Here is a 26768-nt window from a genome sequence, read left to right as displayed (position 1 = left end):
CACATGTATTGAGAGGTAGATCTTGTCTGACACATATATCCCTGAGCTGTCGTCGTACATCGAACACTGTCCGCATATTTCTCATGTTGATAAAATTCTCTTGGCACCATTGCTGAAAGTCAATGTAATTACAGAAACAGTCTTTAGTGGCAGAAAAAATCATTTTTAAAATTTTTTTACCGTGTTCTCCCTTTACCTAACTCAGTAACCATCTTCAGTTGGCACAGTAATACAGCACTTATCTGCATGTTACTGATATAACAATTCACAAGTGTCTTGTGATTTTTTATTTCTTTTTTTTTTCATTTTCTGACAAATATTTGATCTGTATAACAAATAAAGAAAGCATGGTAAACCTTTTGTACAGAGGCACTCAAAAAATAACAAGAGCTGTCCGTAAGACAGCCAAGCTCGACTATTCGAAATATTGTCCCAGAAGCAGGAAAATATTACCCAAAAAGGTTAAATATCAAAAGAGTTTTAAGTTCAAAAGGGGAAATAATTTGACCAAAATGCATACCAGTTATGGGACTTGCTGCTATCAACTAGTTTTATAACCCCGAAGGCACATGTGAAGTTTCAATTCAATATCTGCATTAGTTTTGGAGATAGAAACTTGCATGTAAAACTTTAACCAGAATTTTCAAAGTCCAAAAGGGGGCATAATTTGCCCAAAATACATGCCAGAGTTATGGGACTTGACCCAGTGAGGTTGGTAATTGATCTAGAAAAAGAAAAAATAAGTTTCAAATCTATATGCCTTTTAGTAATAGCTGTATGTACTTGCACGCAAAACTTTAACCAGAATTTGCTAAGTCCAAAAGGGGACATAATTTGGCCAAAATGAAGGTCAGAGTTATGGGACTTGCTGCTATCAACTAGATTTATAACCCCGAAGACACATGTGAAGTTTCAAATCAATATCTGCATTAGTTTTGGAGATAATAACTTGCATGTAAAACTTTAACCAAAATTTTCTAAGTCTAAAAGGGGGCATAATTTGCTCAAAAAACATGTCAGAGTTATGGGACTTGACCCAGTGAGGTTGGTAACTGATCTAGAAAAAGAAAAAATAAGTTTCAAATATATATGCCTTTTAGAAATAGCTGTATGTACTTGCACGCAAAACTTTAACCAGAATTTTCTAAGTCCAAAAGGGGGCATAATTTGGCCAAAATGAAGGTCAGAGTTATAGGACTTGCTGCTACCAACTAGATTTATAACCCCGAAGACACATGTGAAGTTTCAAATCAATATCTGCATTAGTTTTAGAGATAGTAACTTGCATGTAAAACTTTAACCAAAATTTTCTAAGTCTAAAAGGGGGCATAATTTGCTCAAAATACAGGTCAGAGTTATGGGTCTTGACCCAGTGAGGTTGATAATTGATCTAGAAAAAGAAAAAATAAGTTTCAAATCTATACGCCTTTTAGAAATAGCTGTATGTACTTGCACGCAAAACTTTAACCAGAATTTTCTAAGTCCAAAAGGGGGCATAATTTGGCCAAAATGAAAGTCAGAGTTATGGGACTTGCTGCTATCAACTAGTTTTATAACGCCGAAGACACATGTGAAGTTTCAAATCAATATCTGCATTAGTTTTGGAGATAGTAACTTGCATGTAAAACTTTAACCAAAATTTTCTAAGTCCAAAAGGGGGCATAATTTGCTCAAAATACATGTCAGAGTTATGGGACTTGACCCAGAGAGGCTGGTAATTGACCTAGAAAAAGAAAAAATAAGTTTCAAAGCTATATGCCTTTAATTGATGGCTGTATGTACTTGCATGCAAAAACTTAACCAAGGTGTGACGCCGACGCCGACGCCAGGGTGAGTAGAATAGCTAGACTATTCTTCGAATAGTCGAGCTAAAAATATCTCACCTTGTTCCCATTTACACCTTTATAAGCCCTGAATACATTGAGTAGTGTTATATGGTCGCCTTCACTTGACATAAACTTTTGTCTTACAGCTACTGCTTGCTCCCTCTGTAAATACATATAACCTACATACGGTTTTCTGAGTATTTCTCAAACCACCATTATGGAAGGTAAAAATCTGTCAAAACGTAAAATAACAAGAGCTGTTTGTACAACACATGTGCCGCCCATGATGGCCTGTCTTGTTTCCAGTCCCGAGATCACTAATTACCCTTTGACCTTCTGACCTGCAATATAATGTCATCTACTCACATCAGGCAAACATCCTATGAAGTTTGTGGACAGCAGGTTAAAATGTTCTTCAGTCACTGAGCTGACACTGTTTTCAGTGTCAAAGTCCTTGTGACCTTAACCTCTACTGACCCTAAAGCTATAAAGGTCATCTAATGGCCCCAGGCAATCAACCTATTAAATTTGAAGAGATTAGGCTAAATGGTTCTTAATTTACTGAGTGGAGTCCATTTTCAGTCTCTAGGTTACTGTGACCTTGACATTTGACCTACTGACCCCAAAACACCAGGGGTCATCTGCTGGATTATTTTATATCTTTTTGTAGGTATTTATAACTATCTATAACTTTACTGATGTAGCTATATATTGTGGAAAGAATGATTTATAAATTACATTCAATTGCATTCCAGGAAAATCATATAATAACTAAAAATGTGTCACAGACATGGATGCCCCTGCAACATGAGAAAGGTCACAGGCATGGTACTGCTCACAAACTAAAAGAAGGACCCTTGGCCCTATTTATTTACAAAAAAAAATATTGTAGGAAAACCAGAAAATTTAGAATTCTGTGTATGTAGTGAAAATTGGCTAAGCTCAACCAAGGACTGTGACCTTGACCTTTGAACTAGTGAAATGGTTTTGCACAAGACACACCGTCTATCCATGCTTATCATTTGTGTCAAATTATTCTGAAATCGGACATTGCATGTCAAAGTTAAGGCCCGGACACGAACACCACCCTTTCCTGAACACACAAACACACACACGGACAGGGGTAACACTATATGCCCCCCATCCCCCCATTTTATGGCGGGGGCATAAAAATCCCACACTGAAAGTTTTTAAAATAATCCATCCATATATACTTCCATAAACTGAGCCCGCCCTATTAACTCAATTGGGAGAGCACAGATCTACGGATCACTGGGCGAGGCATATGTTCTCCGTGACAATTTGATAAAAGACATTGTGTGTGGAATCATTCATCCTCCATCGCTAATTAATGTGGGGAAGTTGGCAGTTACTTGTGGAAAACAGGTTTGAACTGGTACAGAACCCAGAAACACTGGTTAGGTTAACTGCCCGCCATTACATAACTGAAATACTGTTGAAAAATGGTGTTAAACCCAAAACAAACTTCCATAAACTGTAAAACCACTGAAAACATGAAGTATACAATCATCTTGCATTACTCAATTACAAAAAGTATAAATATCAAACAGTTACCCTGCTTTGTGGGGTATACAGAACAGAATCCACAGACAGAAGTGACACAATTGTAAGAATCTCCTCTCTGTAACAGGAAAAACAACTAGTGATTTAAAACGTCAAACTCTACAATAGTCCACATTCTATCTAAAGCATTTCTAACAAGAGCTGTCAGAGGACAGCAACGCTCGACTATTCAACAGCCTTGTCGACTGAATGAATACGAAAGTCGAAAAAGGGGCATAATTTAGTAAAAAAGCAAAATAGGGTTATGGAACTTGCATAGTGCTTATCAGCTCATGACAGTGGACAAGTATGTGAAGTTTCAATCCATTCCCATTAGTGGGTACTGAGATACCAGCTTACATATAAGAATTTAACCCAAAACTCCTAAGCGGAAAAAGGGGCATAATTTTGTAAAATGCGAAGTTGAGTTATTGACCCTTTGCACTGCATGTCATATCATGACAGTGAACAAGTGTATGAAGTTTCAATCCTTTCCCATTTGTGGATACTGAGATACCAGCTTACATACAAAATCTTAACCAAAAATTTCTATGTTGAAAAAGAGGCATAATTTTGTAAAAAAGCAAAATAAAGTTATGGGACCTGCTTTGTGCATGTCAGATCATGACAGTGAACAAGTGTGTGAAGTTTCAATCCATTCCAATTAGTGAGTACTGAGATACCAGCTTACATACAAAACCTTAACCAAAAAATTCTAAGTCGAAAAAGGGGCATAATTTTGTAAAAAAGCAAAATAGAGTTATGGAACCTGTGCAATGTAAGTCAGTTTTTCACAGTAAATAAGTGTGGGAAGTTTCAATCCATTCCCACAAGTGGTTACTGAGATACCAGCTTACATACAAAACCTTAACCAAAATTTCAAAGTCAAAAAAGGGGCATAATTTTGTAAAAAAGCAAAATAGAGTTATGGAACCTGTGCAATGTAAGTCAGTTTATCACAGTGAATAAGTGTGTGAAGTTTCAATCCATTCCCACAAGTGGTTACTGAGATACCAGCTTACATACAAAAACTTTACCAAATCGGGCGGATGCCGACGCATGGGCGAGTCCAATAGCTCTACTATTCTATGAATAGCCGAGCTAAAAATCATTTCTAAAATCTAAATGGCAATAAATTTAGGCCTTTGTCTTCGAAGTTACTATTACAAATGTATTTATTAACTTTTCAAGTCTTAGTATATATATTTTTCTAATAGCTGTTGGTCCAATTATCACATTTTCATGCCCAATTATCAAAGACTCGACCAAAATCATCAAGTTTATGTTGCAAAGATATACGTCTTGCTTACATTAAATAAAATAAACTGTATTCAAAGACTTTAATTAATCAGATAAAGTTGTAAGTTGTTAGAAGTAGGGGTGTAAATTAGTAGCTTTAATATCCAAAACTGACTGTTCTGATCTTCAAACAACAATGCGTCTTGTTAACTAACAAACATTTTGCTTAATTTAAGGTATACAAAATTCGAATTTCATATGTAATAACGTGAAAAAATAAAACACACAGTTTAAGTAAACATAAAATTAACAAGTTTATGTGTATTAACAGTACTATGCATTAGGTTTAAAATAGTACATACTGTAAACAGCTTTGGCTGAACACAGTATAAATGTGTATTACCACTAAAAAACTGGAATCAACTTTTACTGCATGACATTTTATTGCAAATGAAGCTTTACATATACAATTAATCTATATATTAAGTAAAGTTAAAAACATTTGATGGGGATTTTCTACATTTTAAGTAAATATCTAAATATAAGATCTTTTAATGAAAGATAGATATCTTACCATTACCCTGCTAAATTTCTATAATGAACTTGTCCATTTTTCAATTTGGACAGTACTGACTGTATGGCGAACAGTGCAGATCATGATCAGACTACATGGATGTGCAGGCTGATCATGATCTACACTGGTCGCAAAGGTAGACTCAATCGTGTCCAGCATGATAAGGGTTAAAGTATCAAACTTGCTATCCTCTAGCTGGTAATAAAAGATTTTGCTATAGTCTTTAAGAAAATAAAAAATAATAGTAGACAAGAAACGCGGCAATGCCACGAAACCAGGTTTTCAACACTTTTCACAAGAATAAAAAAGTATACTGAATCACAGTGCACCACTTTAAAGCACAACCCTAACCCTAACCCTAAACCCTAACCCTATTTTTAGTAACAATGACCTTGACCTTGATCCCAGAAACCCAAAAATCAATCCCAAGCTACAACTTTATATAAGTTTTCTATACACCAAGTTTCATCATGATAGCTCATTCCTAAGTTAAGTTATTGACCGGAAACCCTTTTTCTATTTTAAGTAACAGTGACCTTGACCTTGACCCCAGAAACCCCAAATTCAATCCCAGCCTTTGTCTTGATATAAGCTACATACCTACCAAGTTTTATTCAAATATCTTTACCGAAACAAAAGTTATTGACCGGAAACACCAGTTTGACGCTGCCGCCCATCCGCCCGCCCGACCAACGACATACCCCAATCTAATAACTCAGGTTTTCAACGAAAACCTGGTTAATAAAACATTCAATGCCTGGAAGATGTTAGATTCAAACCACTAAAGGACAAACATATTTCAAAATTTCAGGTTATAGATTTAAGGAAACAACTCGGATGAAAATTAAGTCACTCTAACACAGTGCAGGTTATATCGCAATTTTCCAGGATGAGAAAGACTCCAGCTGCCACTCAAGGATTTATTCAATGCTTAGGGTGGCCCTTTGAAAAGGCTTTGGTTGCAGCCATCAGTCTTCAGCAAGCAACTTGAAAGGTGAAACTTGAAATGTTCCTCAAGTGAGGTATCTGTGAGAACTTCATTTCCGTGACAAAAGCCTTAGAGGTAATTTCAAATTCAACACAAGCTTAGTGTTGCAAAACAATCACTTTACTAAATCAACAAATTACTTACAAACATTTGAAATCTTTAGCTGATAAGATAACCTTTGACATTCTAGGGTCAAGAGGAAACTCTGCCATTTGTTTGCCAATTGCTGTCAACTGAAAAAGCAAAATAAATACAAATAAATTTCTTAGAAACTTGCAGTGATCTGTGCATATATAATGTGCATAAACAAAAACTATCTAAAATACTACTGAAAGGTACCATTTATACAATTAAAAATTTACTATCACTTGTCAGAAATATGATTTAAAATGATGTAGTTTTGCCCCATCAAAAATAATTCAAATATCAACAAGCTTTACAGACTATTCAAAAATAGCATACACAACCCAAGAAGTGCATCAAAATCATACACACTACAAAATAAGTTTAAACATGGATGAAGTATACTAAAGTGAAGTGACCTCCTACCAATTTGCTAGCAAACTACCTTACCTTAATTTCTTCTGTATTCTCCAATGCCCCAAGAAGTTTCAATTGTTCTATTGCACTTAAAATAGCCTGTACAATATCAAATAAGACATATAAACTATTCAGTGATATAAAATACCCTTTTCGCAATTTAAGAAATTATTCAAAGATTTTTGTTTTCAAGATCTTAATTCTAGAAAGTTGTTGGTTTCTAAGATATTCATAAATTATGCCATTGTGTACCAGTTGGCATCTAACAAGCCAAGGTCATTATACATATTAAAGGCACCTTGAACAATGACTTTCTATACTGTACAAATTTATACAACTGTCATTATTTGTCATTTAAAGGCTTTTTAAAAAATATCTCCAGCATAAAACAGTTTCAAATCCATTCAAAATCAGAACTTTTAGACTTTATTTATTTTTCAAATTTCAATTTAGAATCACAATGAAAATATTAATTAATGAAGTCAAATTTCAACAAACTCACATCAGATGAAGGTTTATCCATAAAATCAAAATTGACAACATCTTGTATACCCATCGCAGTTAACTGTAAAACTACACTTGCTAAATTACATCTGAAATAAGTAAAAGATACACTGCTAATTTTAAATTCACTTTCATGTTATGACTGTTTCATTGCTGAAAATAATATGTGTTCGTCTGTCTGTATGCTGGCTTTAATGCTTTTTTCCAGCAATTTTTCAGTTATACTATGGGTACGGTTAAATAACCTAACCAATGTAACTGGAGTTTGTACCAGTTCATACTGATAAGTTCTCCACAAGACTATGAGGCAGAGGGCAAATGACTTCAGACACAGTCTTCTATCAAATTATCATTGAGAACATGGTCCAGTTGTCTGAAAGTTAAATCAGCTGTTAACACTTAGCCTGCTGGCGGCAAGTGATTCTGCCTTTGAGTTCAGTGCAGACCAAGATCAGCCTGAACATCTGTGCACGGTCTGCACTGTTCACCATTCAGTCAGTATCATTGAATTTGACACTAACATGCTTCAACCAATGATGGTGAAGGACAAGTGTTTCAAGGTCTTCTTATCATATTTTCAAATGAATTTGAAACTAGTACCGGCAACTCAACCCCAACTACCCTTTGCCAAATTTGATCAAATCCCCCCTTTGACTTTTTTTACAAATATAACCAAGAAAATTACCATTTTTCAACTTGTGCTGAAATTTTCAAATTTCAAAGTGTTTTTTTAAAAATAAAATCAATGGAAACTTTGTACACCTAGGTCAATTTGAACAGGGAAGTATGTCCAGGAAGGGGGTTAGGGCATGGAGGTATTGTCCTACATTCATTATAGCCAGTTTACATACAGTGTAAGTTTCTTAAATTTGCAAGAATATTATTTCTCATTATTGATCAGACGAAATTACCTTTGTATCTCTGGAACTGTAGTCTTCCTGAAAGCTTCATACTGTTGTTCAGTGTACAGTCTGTAGCAAGTCCCTGGAGACTCACGTCCGGCACGGCCACATCTTTGCTGTGCCTGAGCCTGTGACACATGTACAACCTTCATAAGGTCAAGGCCACCTCGAGAACTATATATCCTGAAATATAAGATTTCCATGTTTAACTTTGGTAACAGAGTAAAAATTCTTGCATGCTAATGTAAACTTTGAGATAAATAATAAATATAACACACCTTGCACTACATTGTATGAAAATTTGAAAATAAATCTAATACTTCTGTTGTTTAAAGCTGTTCTGAGCCGAGAGACGTGAGTGACACTGCAATTTTAGTACCTTTATTGAAAAGAATCAATCAAATCAGGACCATGGAAGCAATTATTGGCTTGGTTGCATTAAATCTTATTACCCTTTAAGGCAGCAAACAGTCTTTCAAAATATCATGTGACGGCTGTAAAATGTTGTACTTTGTTTGGACTCAGTGTTGTTATTATTTCTAGAACTTCAGGATTAATTAGAAAGAGAGTTCCGCTTTAGCCAATCTTCGGTGTGTGAGGGGTGTTGCACAATTCATCAACTCTAGTAAACAAGCCCAATCAAGCTGGGCATTTTACTATTTTGCTTGTTGCATTTTGAACTTTCAAAGAACCTCCTTAAAGATCTGATTGACATTTTAAGCAGATTAACCAATAAAGCAAATTTTTCTGATTGCTCAAATGTAAAACTTGCATTTAATTTTGTTAGTGTTTAGTGCTATCACTTTAACCAACCATTAAGTACAAGTAAGTCAACCTGTTCTATGACAATGATATTAACTTTGTAAGAAGCCTTAAAGGTTTAACAGTACTAGGGACTAGCAAGTCAGTGTGATATTTTTTCACTGGTGTCTTAATCTTCTAAAGAAGAGATAAAAAGAACTGCAATATCAAGGGCAGAACCGCAAACTGTAAGTGAGCAAAATATAGTCATGCTTACTTAGCTTTAACTTTGCCAGAATCTATTACATATTTCACACCACTGACTGTAATGGACGTCTCTGCTATATTTGTAGCAATAATCACTTTACGACATCCCTGAAAATAGACCAAAACCAGTTAATTGCTATGCACATGCAACTACAGAAAAATTCTGGTGTAAAACATTCAATGTGTTTATCATTTGAGTAATCTCCACTTACTTTGAGTTTATGCATGTTCAAACACCTCTGCAAACAAAGGCAAGAGGACCATGATGGCCTTAGATGGCTCACCTGAATTTCAAACCCAGACTGAACAATTTTGGTAGAGGGTCAACAAAGGAACACTTCTAGGAATTATTCCAAAGTCGGCCCAGAGGTTTCTAAGGAAAAGATTTTCGAAATTTAACTTAATTATAGCAATATACAGAAAACAAATCCGGCCCCTGGCAATCAAGTTCTAAGATAAATCATAATAACTTCAAAGAATTTGGTAGAAGAACACTGCAGTGAAATAACCGCAAAATCTGACAAGTAGAGGATTTTCCATAATTACAGCCATAAAGTCATATAGAAGCAACTAGCTCCAGCCAAAATCAAAAAACACTAGTAACCTAGTTTTTTACCTAACTTATCCAGTTTCAAAACTGACCTAGATTTCTTCAAGACAAACATTCTGACAAAGTTTTATGAAAATCAAGTAGAAAATGTGGCCTCCAAGGAGTTAACAATGTTTTTCCATGATTTAACCTAGTGTCCCAGTTTTGAGCTCAGGTAATCCACTTTTGAACTTGACATAGATTTTACAGAGACAACATTCTGACTATGATTTATGATGATAAAGTAGAAAATTTGGCCTCTACAGTGCAAGATTTTTCTATGATTTGACCTTGAGACCTAGTTTAAGCCCTCAGTTAATCCAGTTTTGAAACTGACCTAGATTTCACAGAAACAAACATTCTGACAAAGTTAAATAAAGATCAAATGGAAAATGTGGCCTCTACAGTGTTTATAAGGTTGACCTTGTGACCTTGTTCTTGACCTCAGGTAACCAAATTGTGTTCTTGAACTAAATTTTGATAGAGACAAACATTCTGACAAAGATTTATGATGATCAAGTGGAAAATATGGGCTAAAGTGTTAATAAGGTTTTTCTATTATTTGACCTAGTCACCTAGTTTAAGACCTCAGGTTACCCAATTTTGCATTATTTGCCTCACCTTACCTAGTTTTAAACTTGACCTAGATTTCACAGACAGTTTGTAGACAGTGAAGTGGGGGGGGGGGGGGCATCTGGGTAGAACCACCAACAGTGAGCCAGCTTCAGCCACAGAAGCCCATACAGTCAAGTTGGGACCATTTTAATTTGGTGTAGGCTGGAACACTTTCAGCTGTTGTTTGGAAGACAGTGCAGCACACAGTAGATAGGCAATTAAGAAAGGAACACTTACATTTGGTGAAGGCTAAAACACTTTTAGCTGTTGTGGAGAGGACAGTGAAGCATACAGTGGACAGACAATCAAGTTGGGAACATTTACCTTTGGTGTAGGCTCGAACACTTTTAGCTATGTTGGGAAGGTAGCGCAGAATGCATTGGACAGACAATCAAGTTTGGAACATACCTTTGGTGTAGGCTGGAACACTTTCAACTGTTGCTGTGAAGGCAGTGCAGCATACAATGGACAAACAATCAAGTTGGGAACATTCCCTGTGATGTTTCTAGCTATATCTCGTATTGACTTAGCAGCAGACTCTATCTCTTCTTGTCCCGTCAAAAATATCAAAATGTCCTCCCTAGAATCAGATAAATGTATTAATCTATATAAAATAACATCTATATGTCAAATGATAGCTTTATGAAATTAACAATCAGATTCTGATAAAAAAATAAAAATTGTATACAAAAATCAAACTAAAACTAGAGCTGATTTGGAGAAAAGCACATGTCTCCCACAACTGATTAATCATTTAGTGATTCAAAGTGGTTTGGGTGGTTTGTGTGAATGGTTCTCATCAGTAATGTCTGGGAGTTCTGGGTGGTTTGGATGATTGGTTGCGATCAGTAATGACTGGGAAGTCCGGATGGTTTAGATGAATGGTCCCAATCAGTAATTCAAGGACCATAATTCAAAAGTGCCTGGGCTGATTTGGCAAGTTATTGAACTTGGATGAGGACTTATGGTCAAACATATTTTGTTCAAGTTTGGTGAAGATCGGATGAAAAATGTTCGACTTAAGAGTGAGGACAAGCTTTGTGACAGACACACACACAGACAGACAGACACACAGACAGGAGTAAATCAATATGTCTCCCACACCACTGTGTGGTGGGAGACATAACTAGAGCTGCTTTTGAGAAAAGCACATGTCTCCCACAACTGCCAAATTATCTGAATAGTAAGTCAGTCTTTATATACTGTTTACTCACAGAAAATATACCTTTGATAGTTTTGGAGTAAGTGTTGGAGTAAACGGCCTATCAGATAAGTGCTGGAGTAAGCGGCCTATCGGTAATTCAAGGGCCATTATTCTGAAGCGGCCTGGGCCAATTTGGCTAGTTATCGAACTTGGCCGAGGACTTATTGGCAAACACATTTTGCTCAGGTTTGGTGAAGATCAGATGAAAAATGTTCGACTTAAGAGTGTGGACAAGATTTGTGACAGACGGACAGACACACAGACAGACAGGAGTAAATCAATATGTCTCCCACAGCACAGAGGTGTTGGAGACATAATTTTGTATCTATAAACCAATAACAGTCTGAAGGAAATCAAAGTGCTCAAATATGGTGATACAAAATTTATCTTCATATCCATGTACTTGTATATTTAGTTGTGTTTTGCCTGGATTATCAGCAGTATTTCAGTTATATACAGAGGCCAGTTAATATATCCACTGCTCCTGGATTTCATACCAGTACAAGCTTGTCCATTACCTTCATCAGTGAATGCGATCTTTTCAATTAAAACATTTGTATTGTCTATGGATAAACTTTGTCTGGAAGTCTTGTGCTTTTCAACTGTAGGTTCCCAACCATTATCCAAACTGACTGAAACGCTTTGAATATTTAAAAATCATTATTCTAAAAATTGACTAGGAATAAGAAACTTTCAAATACTAACTGAGGAAGAGCTTCCCTATGTATCTGGAACAGTGTCACCAGTGAAGCAAACAAATAATCTGACTGCTCTTCTTTACAGTACATCACCTGAAAATATTACACACAATTTATTAACAAACTGTTAACTAATTTTCTTTATCACATATTTGACGTCGCGGGAGTGAAATTTAAGCCATTACATAAATTTGATAACACACTAGTGTAATAAAGCTTTGACATTGACGTTGTTTATTTATAGGAGATGTTAGGTGAATTTACTTGGTCTATAATAGGTAGAGAAAGAAGAAATTTTGATGTTTCAACAGTAAAAGCTTACATGTGATATTAACAAGAATATTACATTTGTGTCCGCATTGAATTTATTAAACAGAGTCTCATTTTATTCAACTCGTTTAATAAATTCAATATGAAAAGACACTCATGTAATATTCTCTAAATGTCTTATATTCTAACACAACCCAATTTGTTTTCATGCTATGCCCTCGTGATATAATTCATTTGCATCTGAACTCCAAACAATGATTTTATTCATTGACAAATCACTGTTTGGGATATATTATTTCTTAAAAAACAATCTTACTATCTTTGGAGGTTATATTCCTTACTGACAATGTAATTTCAAATGTGCCATGCAACAATAGCATTTAAGTTTTGATTGAAAACAAAGATTCTCTTGATTATGGTACAATTAGCTTTTGGCCAACCTTAAATATATCTTTGTTACCCCTTTGAAGACTAACATAATGAAGGCCAGGTAGGTACTTAGAGAAACTAATTTTTTTATACATTTCTATCATGTTAATACCTTTCTAGTTCTAAAATCAATCTGACTGTGCCTCTTATATGTTTAGCAACATTTTCACTCATTGACATTTGTAATACATTCTGTAATCTGTATCAAAGTAACAAACTGAAGTGATAGGTTTCCTTTAGTACTACAGCCACACATCCTAACAAGTGGGCCAAGATGGCCCTAGGTCGCTCACCTTATTAACATACCATAACTGTGTAAACATGTTTTACCTAGTGATTTCATGGAGACAAATATTCTGACCAATTTTCATTAAGATTGGACCAAAAAAACGTGGCCTCCTGAGTGTAAACAAGCATTTTCTTTGATCTGACCTAGTGACCTAGTTTTTTATTCCACATGACCCAGATTCAAACTTGTCCAAAATTTCATGAAAACAAACATTCTGACAAAGTTTCGGGAAGATTGGAGCAAAAAAGTGGCCTCTAGAGTGTATACAAGCTTTTCCTTTGATTTGACTTAGTGACCTAGTTTTTGACCCTATGTGACCCAGATTTGAAATCATCCAAGATTTCATCATAACAAACATTCTGACCAAGTTTTATGAACATAGAATCAAAAATGTGCCCCCTAGGGTGTAAAAAGCTTATTCTTTGATTTGACCTGGTGACCTAGTTTTTGACCCCACATGACCAAGATAAAAATTCATTCGATATTTCATCCAGACAAACATTCTGACCAAGTTTCATGCACATCAAATGAACAAATGTTAACAAGCTTTTCCTTTGATTTGACCGTGTGACCTAGTTTTTGACCCCATATGACCCAGTTTCGAACTTGGCCTAGGAATCTTCAAAATAAACATTCTGACCAAGTTTCATGAAGGTAGGATCATAAATGTGGCCTCAAGAGTGTTAACAAGCTTTTCCTTTGATCTGACTGGGTGACATAGTTTTTGACCCCATATGACCCAGTTTCGAACTTAGCCTAGAAATCATCAAGAAAAACATTCTGACCAAGATTCATGAAGATAGGGTCATAAATGTGGCCTCTAGGTTGTTAACAAGCTTTTCCTTTGATTTGACCTGATGACCTAGTTTTTGAACCGACATGACCCAGTTTTGATCCAGGCCTAGAGATCATCAAGATAATCATTCTTTGCAAGTTTGTAGTAACTCTAGAACCCGTGATGGAATCTAGCCGGTTTTCGAAAGGAACCGAGATCTTATCGTGACTTAAGTTGTGTGTAAGTGTGGTTAAAATCAAATATAAAATGTCACTTCTAGTGTGTTCACAAGGTAAAAATTAACAAATTTTGGCTCTTTCAACTTTACAAGTTGTGTGCAGGTTTGATTAAAATTGATTGCAAAATGTGGTATCTATGGTGTTCACAAGAAATTGTGGATGGACGGACGACGGACGAAGGGCGATCACAAAAGCTCACCCTGTCACTACATGACAGGTGAGCTAAAAATAATATTGCTTTCATGTTTGTGATAAACTATTTCAGGTAGGGGCTATTTTAATGGATAGGTAGTTGCAGAGGAAACAAACAATACTCTATCTTAGGCCCTGACAACTTTTATCAATAAAATAAGTTCACAGTTAACATGCATATAACTATAGTATTCTTGCAACTAAATGACTGTACAAACACTAAATTAAAATATTGTTTAAGAAAACCAAATTTATGTCTTTACAAAACTATCTTATAATCTAGAATGATACTTTGTTTACTTTTTGTGGTGAGAAAGTCATAAACTGAGGTCAAGCAAGTTCCATGAAAATAACGTATTCATTCTACACATTGAGCATACCGGTACATACTATGAATTTCTTTTTTGTCTGTTTCCCTTTTCTTTTGTTTTAAGTCATACTGGCATCATATATTCCAATTTTAAATGGTGGAGGAAGACCCCAGCTGTCACTCTGCCGATTATTTCAGACATAAGTACCAGGGAAAGCCAAAGGTCTTCTATATCCTAGCCTGATAGCTTCCTAACAAGAACCAATTCTATACCCCAAGAACTATCTGAGCCAACTTTGGTGACAGGCAAGTGGTTCAAAGAGGTCATGTATGCTCACTCCAAGATCAACCCTCATTAACCAATGAACTTACTGTAATTGGGAACTGACGTCCTTCTAGGTAGAGCACAGGTGCTTTGTTAAAATACTGTGAGAAGTGATCAACATCCATTGTTGCAGACATCACTATTATCTATAACAAAACAAGGATGGATAAATTTAGAATGAAGATATTTCTACCAGAATACATACATTTTGGCTTATACCATCACTTAAGCCTCTTTGTGCTGTGAAACAACATGTCTTTCAGTTCTTTAACAATTTAAACCTTGCAAATCACATTTGCAAAAATTATCACCATTTCTATCATGTACACTACTGAAGCACTGTTCATATGTACATGCATCTTGAATGCTTTTAATAAAAATAAAAATGATGTTTTAAATTACTTCCAAATACATTCTCCTTTAGATATTATAGATTTTTCATCAATAACAGAAACACCTAAAATCTAAATTTTCAGACTGATATTTTGGTGATGTTTTGTCTAACACCTTGAGAGGTTTCATTCCTAGTTTACGTCTCTGGTGCTGGGCTGATTTAACCACTCCAAACAAGACATCAGTGTGTATAGTCCTCTCATGGGCCTCGTCAAGTATCACAATAGAGTATCTATAAATACAGAACATACCAACCTGAAACTGAGCTAAAGCTTTTTACCTTCACAGAAATCTGAAAATGTTTAAGTCTCTGAGTTATATAATGAACTTTCTTTCATGCAGAGCACTAGGCTAATGATATATATTATGTTAAATACAGCACAATCTTGCCCTAGAGATTGTAACAGGTTTGATGTAGAAAAGTTGATTTGAATGGACAAATTAATCAACTAATAAACTAAGGGGAGCAGTGGTCTAGTGGTGACTGTGGGTCTGACCCCTACCAGATGACAACAATAGCTTCTCATGGTATCAGAACTGGTTTTCAGGAAGCAAACTCAAGAAAAATTCATATAAGCTTCAAGCTTTCATTACAATAAAAGCTTACTGGTAAATAAAGCTGTGTGGTTGCAATACTAAACGTCTTCATATTAACAGAAGTGCACGTCAGAGGTAGTGCTTACAAAGGTTATGCTGTAGATCAACTCCTTGAAACAAATTACTGAGTCAACTACATCAAATTCATGTTGATACAATATGCAGCTATCAACTGTGTTATAAATCATTAATATTGTTAACTTCTATGATTTTTGTCCGAAGGTTTATAAAACTGAATTGGAGTGCAGTCTTGCCATTGGTCTATTTCGTATTTGAGCTCAGAATCAACCAGTCAGATGCTAGAGATTATAGACAAAGTTTTCGTACCTTAGGTCGAGATCTTGTATTTGATCAGCCAAATTATTATTAATATTATACAAAAAAAGTGTTGATCGGTCAAAGTAGCAAAAGCATTGAGCAAAATGATCAAGTTATGCATGGTTTTAATAGATCCATACATAGTGAAAGGAAAACAACTCCCGGCCACATGAATTGCTTGTGTGAGCCCATGCCCAAATTTCACAAAAATTCTTAAGTTTGTTAACTGACTTGAACACATTAATTTGCTTAAGAAAAGTAAAAACTTACGCAAATTAATGTACTAAAGTCAACTAACAAACTTTAGTATTTTCGTGAAATTGGCGCCAGATGCTTGGGCCATTTATGCTGGAGCAACAAGTGGTTAACTGTATAAAAATGATATAAAGGAAATTATACAAACCGTTTCATGAGAGGATCAGATATGGCCTCCCTCAACAGCATACCATCTGTCATATACTTGATCTTTGTATGCTCTGATGTTGTGTCGTCAAATCTCACACGATATCCCACCTGTATGACAAAAATATCAAATCATCAAATCTAGCACAATATTCTAACTGATAGTAATACAAGAGCACCGCTTATGAGTGCCATCATTCATCTGCAAGTGCTAGAGAGTATGTAAGCAAGTACAAAAAGGGCCATAATTCTAACAAAATATAGGTAAGAATTATAATTCTTGGCCTGCATAGTCATCTAATGATAATAAACAAGTGTGCCAAGTTTCAAAGCTGCAGCTCTTATAACTTTTGAGAAAAGGTGGACCTAAACAAAAATTTTAACCAGGAAACTCAAATTTTCTAAGTACGAAAAGGGCCATAATTCTGACAAAGGCATATCGTAGTTATGGGTCAATTAGTAAAAAAGTGTTTTTGTGATAACTGATTAACATATCACTTTAATAACTTCCATATGATAAAAACAGGAAGTATAATATAATATATTCAGTAAAGGTAAGGTACATGTAAAAATCTTACCAGGTCTCCCATATCAGACCTTTTTTCTAAAGCTACTCTCTGTGACACTGTAATAGCTGCAACTGTTCTTGGCTGAAATACACAACATAACTACTATCAACATATCAAACCTGGCATGGTTTCAATATAACTACCATGTCACAGCTTGGATACAAGTACCATATTATTGTTCCAATACAAGTACCATGTCTTGTTTTCAACAAAATTACCATGTCATGGCTTCCTTTTAATAGAGTATTTTGAGTAGTATCCAGCAAACAGTGTACTGGAAGAGGCAAAGTCTAAATATATCCCATACTACAAGAAAATATCAAATAATCTTACTAAAAGATGTTGTTTTTTTTTTCTGTAAAATGAAAGCAATTGAGAAAGAACGCCATTTCTATACAAATAACTGAAACTATGAAACATCAAACGAACATTAGATCATTTTTTATTCTTTCTCATATTATTTTAACTTCATTACAGATATATGGATGAATGGTAAATCGAATAATTCAAGAAAACTTCAAATAATATAGTTTATGCCAGTTTGGTGTTCTAAATGGAACAACAGAGAAAGAACACAGTCATGTACAGGAATATCAGTACATCAAGCATTTGTTGATTTTGAAATTCCAGTTAACAATTTTCATCTTTTTGTTAACGTAGGAAACTGTAATAAAGTTAAGCTGTCCAATATGTGAAATATATTGCATTCAATATGGAAGTTTATTACAAGATTACAATAAATAAGCCCTATTATGGCCATTTCAGACCATGTGCACCTTATCTGACAGGTTCATCATGATTGTGCATTACAAGATTATAGAATCATTATTAGAAAGTTTTTTGTACCACTAGGTCCAATACAATAATGTTAATAACTTTGAATTTTCATAATGGTTTTGTAATAAATCTGCCAGTCAAGGGCATATGGTTTTCTGTCAAATTACCTTGCCTGAAAATCAACATTGCAACATTTAAGTGTTCTATCTACTGAACACACCACATGAGCCAGTACAAGAGAAGAATAGCCTGTACTTACCTGTGTAATTGCAATGATGGAGTTTCTATGTAACCCAGCCTCATACAAGTACTGAAATATACATACAAATGTTATATAATTTATATTCTTTTCTCTTTGATAGGAGAGAAATTAATATTATGCACAGTTTACAATAATGTTAATTCAAAAGATAGAAAGCCATTCTGGCAGTGAAAGATTTCACCATGCCAAGGACAATTTCCAAGATTACAACTGGTAAATTCATAAATCATCTTCGAACATGTATTGAGTTTAACTCTTCTTCTGTTATGCTCTCTTGACATAAATAATTAGATCCATATAGTTTACACTAATTCTCTTCAGATCTAGCAAAGAAAGCTTTTGGTTTCTCTAAGTCGCTTTCAAGTCCACTTCTCACAAAATTCAGTTCTGGTTCCATAAGAGGAAGTACCCTGTCATGGCCCATGTGAGGTTTAAACCTACAGCCTCTGCCAACCGGCTTCCTTTTCTCTGCTTGAGACTTTATAAAATTTGGTTTTTGCTTCTTTTAAAATCTAATGACCTTAATTACTCTAATGAGATCTTCTACAGCTGCATGACCTCTTTAGAGCATTACATCAGTTTGTAAGAGTTGCTTGTTCGCAGTTAACTTACAGATAAACTGGTATAGTTTGAAGCAAAATGCCTGCATCAGTATGGAAATATATGCTATTCAAACATGTATGTTTACTGATGTTGCACTGTTCAATACTTACCTGTGGTATCTGTGTAGTTTTTCCACTCCCTGTTTCCCCAATGACCACCACTGAATTATGTCTCTGTACCTCTTGTATCAATCTATTTCGTGCTGGACGTATTGGTAACTGAAGGCGCTCTTCTCGGATCTTTGTGTAATGATCATCTAAAGCACAATAAAAATCCTAAAAAGCATTCAGTAAAATAAAGACAGACCGAAAACTCTCATAAGGTTATAAAGCAGAATCTCTTTAAATTAAGTCCTCTTGCAAGCTCTATGTCTTCCCTAGACCTACAGACGGAATAAGTCCTTCTTTCAAATTGACCATTCTCTGTCTGTCAATCAAACTAATCAATAATCCCATTAGATAATGATATTTTGACACACTTCCATGTAGCACTCAATATCAAATAAGTGACTAGATATTTAATAAATTGATCTGGTTGATATGCTACCCTTCCCATCTCAATAGCTCAATTCAGAAGAGGTCTAAGTGCATATAAATAAAGAAGGACTTCTTTTGCATTCAACCCACAAATTCATGTCTGCTTTGAAATTTGTGCTTTATATGTGGGAGGTCAGAAGCTTATTCCCTGCTGAAATATTCAAAATTATGATTAATACTTGTTTTCTATTTGATTCTTGCTTCTTGGTACAATATTTTTTGATGATTTAAACAAAATAAACATTACAGGATACTACACTTACCTCCATTCTGGGAGAATTTCATTTTCTTCGGTGTTGGTCCTCCGCTGCTTGTATTAATCATTTTGTCTGAAAAAAGGAAAACCTCTTTTAAATTAAATATCATATTTTCACTGAAAGAATGCTTCTTTAGCTGCCACTCATGTCAAGAGAGAAAGAATCTGAAACTAGAATTGTGTCCACAGGACACGGATGCCCAAACATACTGCGCCATCCTCTAAATAGCAAAGTTATTAGTACAGACCATCTTCACATGAAGGATGTTTGACTAAAAGTTTGAAGCAAATTGTATTCAGATAGGGTTGTGCATCTGAGCAACTTGAATCTATTCCTTCAAAAAGTGTATGAGGAGTTGAACACACCAAATTTATTCACTATGGCCTATTTTGTGACATTAAGAAAGAAATGTTAGAAACACTACAGTGCTTTAGGGTACAGCGGATAGCTAACTAATTTTTCCTGAATTCCAATTTAAAGAAATGAAATTTAGTAGTTTTTTTTCTGTATATCAGAGAGAAAACAGCTATTCTTTTTAAAACATTCAGCTTTTAATAAAAAATCATGTGTTTTTTCTCTTCATGCCATTGTTTACATGTGCGCTGATTTAGGGTGCACAGGATAGCTTTGGTCATTTTTTCCATTATTAGTTTAAAATCCACATCTAAACAAACTTCCCAAGATTTTTTTACTATAAATCAGAATAATAATGTATTCCCTTTTCAAAAACATTTAGCTTTTCAAATTTCTAAATTCTATCAATTAGTTTTCATTCACAGATGTTTTTTACATACACACTGATTTAGTCAGTAAAGGCAAAGAGCTATAAAAATAAACAGATCGGCAACTTGAAAGGCATAAAGAGCAAACCTCGCCAACATCACGTGGCAACTGAATGAGATCTCGTTGTAGTAAGCGTCTGCTGATCTGATCACGATTGATCAAGTCGGCAAACGCTTTGGAATAAGTATAGCTGAGAGAAATGTTTGACAACAGTACAGACTTCGCTCACAAAGTGACACAAACTTTAACATCTCTAGAAGGCGAACAAAATTAGCAGATAGATCTATGGCCGTTGTTGGTCCCAAATGGTGGAACGATCTACCTAGCTATCTGAAAGACATTCAGTCTGAAGCCAGCTTTAGATCAAAACTGAAAACACATTTGTTTAGTCAGTTTCATGAACAATTAGTGTAGTCTTGTTAAAATACAAAATATCAGTAGTGTAAAATAGTATTTATACATGTCCAAATCTCTAAATCTAAGTTCCAGAATCCTGTTCATATTTTGAATGTATATATTTTAAATGTGTGTTATGTAACTGTAAAGCGCAATAGAATATTTTATAATTTTTGCGCTATATAAATGCCATGTATTTGTATTTGTATAAGATAACTTTCTATCAGATCATTTGTTTATAATGATAATGGTGCTTTTTTAATGTTATTAGTATTTTCTACATGGGGAAGGAATGAAATTTATGATTGGAAGTCTGAGAAATCAACAGTTGTCCTTGAAAAATGGACTCGATTCGGTTTATTATACGCCGGCCGTACCGCCAATTTTATACTTCAGTAAGCGTCTGTTGATTTGATCACCATTGATCAAGTCAGCAAACGCTTTGAAATTAAGATAATGCGCTAACACGAGCTGACGCCAGATTATCTCCAGTTGCCATTCTGTGTATTTTATAGTTCTTTGGTCAAGGATAGCTTCGATTTTCATTTGATGACATATGGAAAATAACACAACAAGCAAACATTTAAAATATATGCCAGAATGTCTGTCTGCATGCCATTAAAAAGAATGATATGAAAACTTATACAATAATTCAACCCTAAACAGGTCCAAGAAAAGTCACAAATTAGCTATATAGCTTAATCTAGCTATATATAGCTAGAAGTAGCTATAAAACCAATACCAATAAGGCAAAATATGTCAAAATAAGATGCAAAATGGTCATAATCACGTCCAAAAGGTTTGTAAGATGAAAGACAATAACACAAAACCAAGATCTTTGTAGTCACACTTTCAATAACTGCGGCAGTGTTTTGCAATAAATCATCACTGAATTTTTCACTTGTATATGACAAATTTATAAATGACTAATCGTAGAAATTCGCAACATATGTTGAAACTGAAACTGCATAGGTCTCCATTCTTTGTGATCATCGTTTGTCTCATAAACCATTTGAATGGGATAATAACTATTTTATATTTGATATTCACATATTTTCAACAATTGTTACTGGTTTTATAGCGATTTCTAGCTATATATAGCTAGATTTAGCTATACTGGTTTCGAAGCAGTTTCCGTCATAAAATGAAGGTTTTTAAAATATCTTTTTTCTTGAACGTTTCAGTTCCGTAAAATGCTCCAAAAGAGAACACCTTAGCTCTTCTGCTTTATGAAAACATAAATATCAATAGTGTCTAGCCCACGTGATAACACACAGAGGGGCTCCAAAAGGGGTGAATAAACAGAGCTGAATCGGTTGACTACAGACGCAGTTTCCGTCATCAATTTTTGTTTTAATATTTATGTACATTTTTACAGTGAATACGACTAGAAAAGCACCATCCGTGTTTTTTTTAATCTTTCTGGTGAAATTAATTAATACAATTTTAAGAAGTTTGAAGGTTCAGGTGTTAAATTAGGCTTGTTGAAAATAGGAGGTAAAAAAAAAAAACCAAAACCTGAGACTCGAACTCGCGATCTCATGCTTGTGAAGCCGATGTTCTACCGATTGAGCTAATCGGCCAGTTGACATCACAACGACAATTTATATCTTATATACACATATATACTACGTCTACGTCAGGGATACAACCATCACTTTGTATAGCACATAGTATGTGACCAGTTACCCGCCTTGGATAAGAAAATCTGGCAGGGGTAACCTAATCATCTATATTTCATATTGGTTTTTGCTTTCTTAATTGTGAAAAAAAAATTATTGCCGATGCACAAAAATGACTCATTTTTATCTTTATTATGTATTTTTGGTAAATCATCTGGTTTCGACTGCCAAAAGGAGGAACTTTCAACTTAATTGGGGACTACGGAGTTATTCTTTGCGCATGCGCATTAGCTGCACGTGAAATCCCCCATGTGTGGAATGTAAACAAAACAATTATGGAATGAACAATTCGAGTTTTCTTGGAAAGTTTTTACCCTTTGTTGCTGAAATTTCACAGAGCTCTGGATTGCAGGGTAGCGTTATGGAAACAATCTCGACTTCATTGTGAAGAACGTCACGAAACGTAAAATAACGCGTTGATGGATACTACTAGCCGACGGAAACTGCTATAGCAATATAATTCATAACTTTATCATGACATCACAGTACATTAGGGGTTCTAACTGACCAATCAGAGAGTTGCATTTTCGAGTACCTGCCAGTTTCCACTTGGGTACAACGAAGTATATTTACAATGAACATATAGTGACTTCAGAAATAAATATCACACTATTTAAGAAGTCAAATAAAGTTTTTTCACTGCACATACCCAAGATGATGCTACAAACAATAAAACTTTGAAGTGTCATTGAATTATTATATCGATTTAATACCTTTATTTTAGTTAAAAGTTTGAGATTTTACACAGGGAGTCTATGATAAAGTCCGAGTAAAATGTAATCAATACCCAAGTGAAATAAGTATCATTCCGCAATGTTTTGGACATGTTAAAATTATGAATTTGTGACTTTTCTTGGACCTGCTAAATACAAAATTTATCAACCTATCCTCTATACCCTAAAGCACTGTAGCAGCGATTTTAAAAACATTTGTCTAAAGAAATTCAAATAATTACTCTTTCATAGATGTCCCAAAGCCACAGTTATAGTTTCAAATCCTCATCGTGTTTTTCTGGGGCACAGGGCGCTGACATATTGGGTAAACGCTAAAACATATATAAAGATATTGTTGTCATCTCAATAAAGACAATGGAGTTTCATTAATGTAATTTCGTAAATTAATTTATTCTAAATTTTAAGTACATATCAGATAGTTTTAGGATAGAATCTCTCATCATTTGTAAGTAATCTTACAAGATGGCCATGTGTTTTGCATGCAAGATGACAAGAGCATTTATTCTGTCATTCAATCATATATTAGACTAAGACCAATTAGTAAACAACGCGGAAAAATTGAACCTGTTTTTGTTGCCATGTTTTTTAGGTTTGGAGAATAAGTCTCGGTTATCATGACATTTTAAATAATTTCTTTTAAAATTGTAAAAATAGTGGCGCCAAAATAGGTTTAAAGCTGTGTTTCGTTTTAAAGAAGGCTCAAAATCTTTACAAAAACTTCATCTTGTTCGTACCTTAATTTGTTCGTACCCAACAGGTACGGTCTCATTAGGTCACACACACCTAAATAGTGTTCCCTATATATTCTATATAAAACTGACAGTTTTTAAAGAGCTACCAAACATACTTAGCTAGACCCATTTCAGAGAACAAATCTATTACCTCATTTTAAAGAGTTGTGATAAAAATGGAGTCAGTTGTGCAGTGGTTAGCAGGTTGGACTACAACGCCAGCGGTCAGGGTTTGATTCCTGGACGCGGCAAATATCCCAGCTAGTGTTCTGTGCTGGATGATTTACTTAAATCAGTACTGTTTCCAGCAGTACAGTTGGTTGGTCAGTTCCGGATCACAGGGGTTCCGGATCACAGCTCTGTATACACTTATATGACAAACATAATCATTTAGTTCTTAGCATGAATATTTGCTTCAATGATGGAAATAACATACTAAAATATAACTTTTGCAGATCACAGGAATGAGAAAAGAAATCGTATTTTATCAATCTATGTGATCCAGAACTCACACAACAGGGACACAACACAATCGAGATATTGTTTTTCAAACAAGAAAATATTTTTATATTTCCAACTTGCCAATGTGTAATGATTTGTTTGGATGAGAGAAAACAATTATTATTTCACAGGACTGGTGTCTTAGTGCGTTTTAGTTTTATTGAAAAGGATCATGGATAGACAAAAATGATCCATAACTGACCAAAGTGGTGACACCACTGTTGCTCCTAGAGTATAATTATTTACTTTGAATTTTCAAACCAAATGTGGTGATTTAAAAAGCAGAATGATTTTCCTTCCGCCCTGTGTAAAAATGTGTTTTTAAAAATATGTTTTCGAAGCTCAATAACAAATATAGCACTTAGTGATCCTGAACTGACCAATCAACTGTATATCCTGACTAGTGTTCAGTGCTGGGTGATTTACTTAAATCGGTACTGTTTCCAGCAGTATTGGCCTATACTGGATGCTGGGGAGGTAAATATGACACCTGTTGTGGGCTCAGCTGGAAATAAGTTGTTCCATCCATTCCGGGTGGGGACTTTCGTCAACTACCCACATTAAACAAGAAACTTAACTTTACTTTACTTAAACATGTTAAAACTGACATAAAATGAAGAGAAAAGTAGGGGTCATGTATCTTCTAAGAGAGATTTCTCTTTACACATTTGCTTACTGTAAAATCACATCAAAATCACACTGCTGTGACCTGGAAGTACTAATCATACTAAAATTGAGTTTCACTTCACCAAATAAAACCTTCTGTCCTATTTTTCGGCGAACGCCGTCTAAGAACGAATTCGTTACCTATGTCACGTGACTTCAGTTTGCAAATCAAACTTATACTTGATAACGCATTATAGATGGAAGATTTATGCAACACTCTGCCTGATTGGACGAGAGTGTCAATTTCTTTCACTCTGTTGATTGTGCTACGCTGAGTGAAATGTAGACAAAGCGTTTATCCTAAACGACGCTGTTCACAGTTTTAAAGCTTACTTTGGCTCAGTATATTTAGCAAGAATATTGATATATCTCAAAATGATAAGTAAGTTTAATAAATATGATAAAAACCAGTTCAAATACCAACATATATCAAATTAAGGAAAGAGCTGAATACGGTATGCGTATCACATGAATAAGGGTGTGATAAGAGTCTTTTATGTAGAGAAGTGCTTTTTAAAAGATTTTCCTTGTTACAATTGTCGTCTGTATATGAAAAGGTTTCTTGCTTTTGTGACTTATTCAGATTGCATATTAAAATGAGTACTTGTTTGCTTTGATATATTTGTTATAAATCATTTAACTGATTTATTATATATGAATATTTTTCTTTAGTATGGTATGCAAATATTGAACTCAGTTGAAATCTTGTATATGCTATATAATGACTGAATCTCATTACACTGAAATGAAGGTACGCTGCATACAGTTTATCTATGTGATATGACTACGGTCAAACTTTGCTTATGAAATAATTACAATTGTATGTTTTGCTTGACCTTCACTTTTTTATAGGTGTGACGTCATTGTCCAAAGATTCATGAATAGCGAATATGCATTTGTTAAAGCGGGATCAGTTGGCCTATTTTAGAAATAAATAAAAATAATAAATAAAAAAATCCTTTAATTGATTTTTTCTCATGTATTCTAATCAAACTTGATTTGTAGCATCTTTATTAGGCCCGCAGCCAACTTTGTTCTGCTGGGACATTTGACCCCTTTTAGGGGCTGCTAGAGCTAAAACTAGAAATGCCTTTATACAGCGTCTCATGAACAGCTTGGTGGATCTTTGTCATACTTGGTCTGGAGCATCATTATAAGGTCCTCTTCCAAATTTATTTATATAGGAACTTGGGCCCTATTAGGGACCACTATAGCTAAAAGTAGATATGCCTTTCTTCGCATTAACCATTAAAATGTAATGGATTTTTATAACTCGATGTGTAACAATATCGTAAGGTCTCCTGCTATTTTGTTACAAATGGGGATAGGGACCAATTTAGCTAAAAATATAAACACGTTTAATGACCTCTTCTCATGAATCTTCATCAAACTACTGCTGTAATTATTCGTCTAAGGATAAACGAAACAAAATTGCAACCCTACGAAACCTTTGCGAAAAATTAAAAGAGAACCATTTAAATT

The 26768-nt window shown here is 34.7% G+C and overlaps 1 protein-coding gene across 1 annotated transcript; it reads right to left on the bottom strand.

Moving 5' to 3' along the window:
* On the bottom strand, window positions 1-23699 carry LOC123552234 (ATP-dependent RNA helicase DHX33-like; the record flags this gene model as incomplete). The annotated part of the gene is given in 18 exon segments (XM_053532310.1): window positions 1-112; window positions 1884-1988; window positions 3402-3468; window positions 6335-6423; window positions 6764-6829; window positions 7233-7323; window positions 8146-8319; window positions 9155-9252; window positions 10757-10928; window positions 12258-12343; window positions 15127-15225; window positions 15587-15704; window positions 16791-16900; window positions 17368-17439; window positions 18395-18445; window positions 19111-19256; window positions 19800-19865; window positions 23610-23699. Coding segments are annotated over 17 exon segments (1717 nt in total), but the record flags the coding sequence as incomplete, so codon positions are not given.
* Between the last annotated feature and the right edge of the window lie 3069 nt (window positions 23700-26768).

Source organism: Mercenaria mercenaria, unplaced genomic scaffold (genome assembly GCF_021730395.1).
Source record: "Mercenaria mercenaria strain notata unplaced genomic scaffold, MADL_Memer_1 contig_110, whole genome shotgun sequence".
In the NCBI taxonomy this organism is placed as follows: Eukaryota; Metazoa; Mollusca; class Bivalvia; order Venerida; family Veneridae; genus Mercenaria; species Mercenaria mercenaria.
Note: the sequence above shows the minus strand (reverse complement) of the source record. Positions and strands in the feature narration are given on the sequence as shown.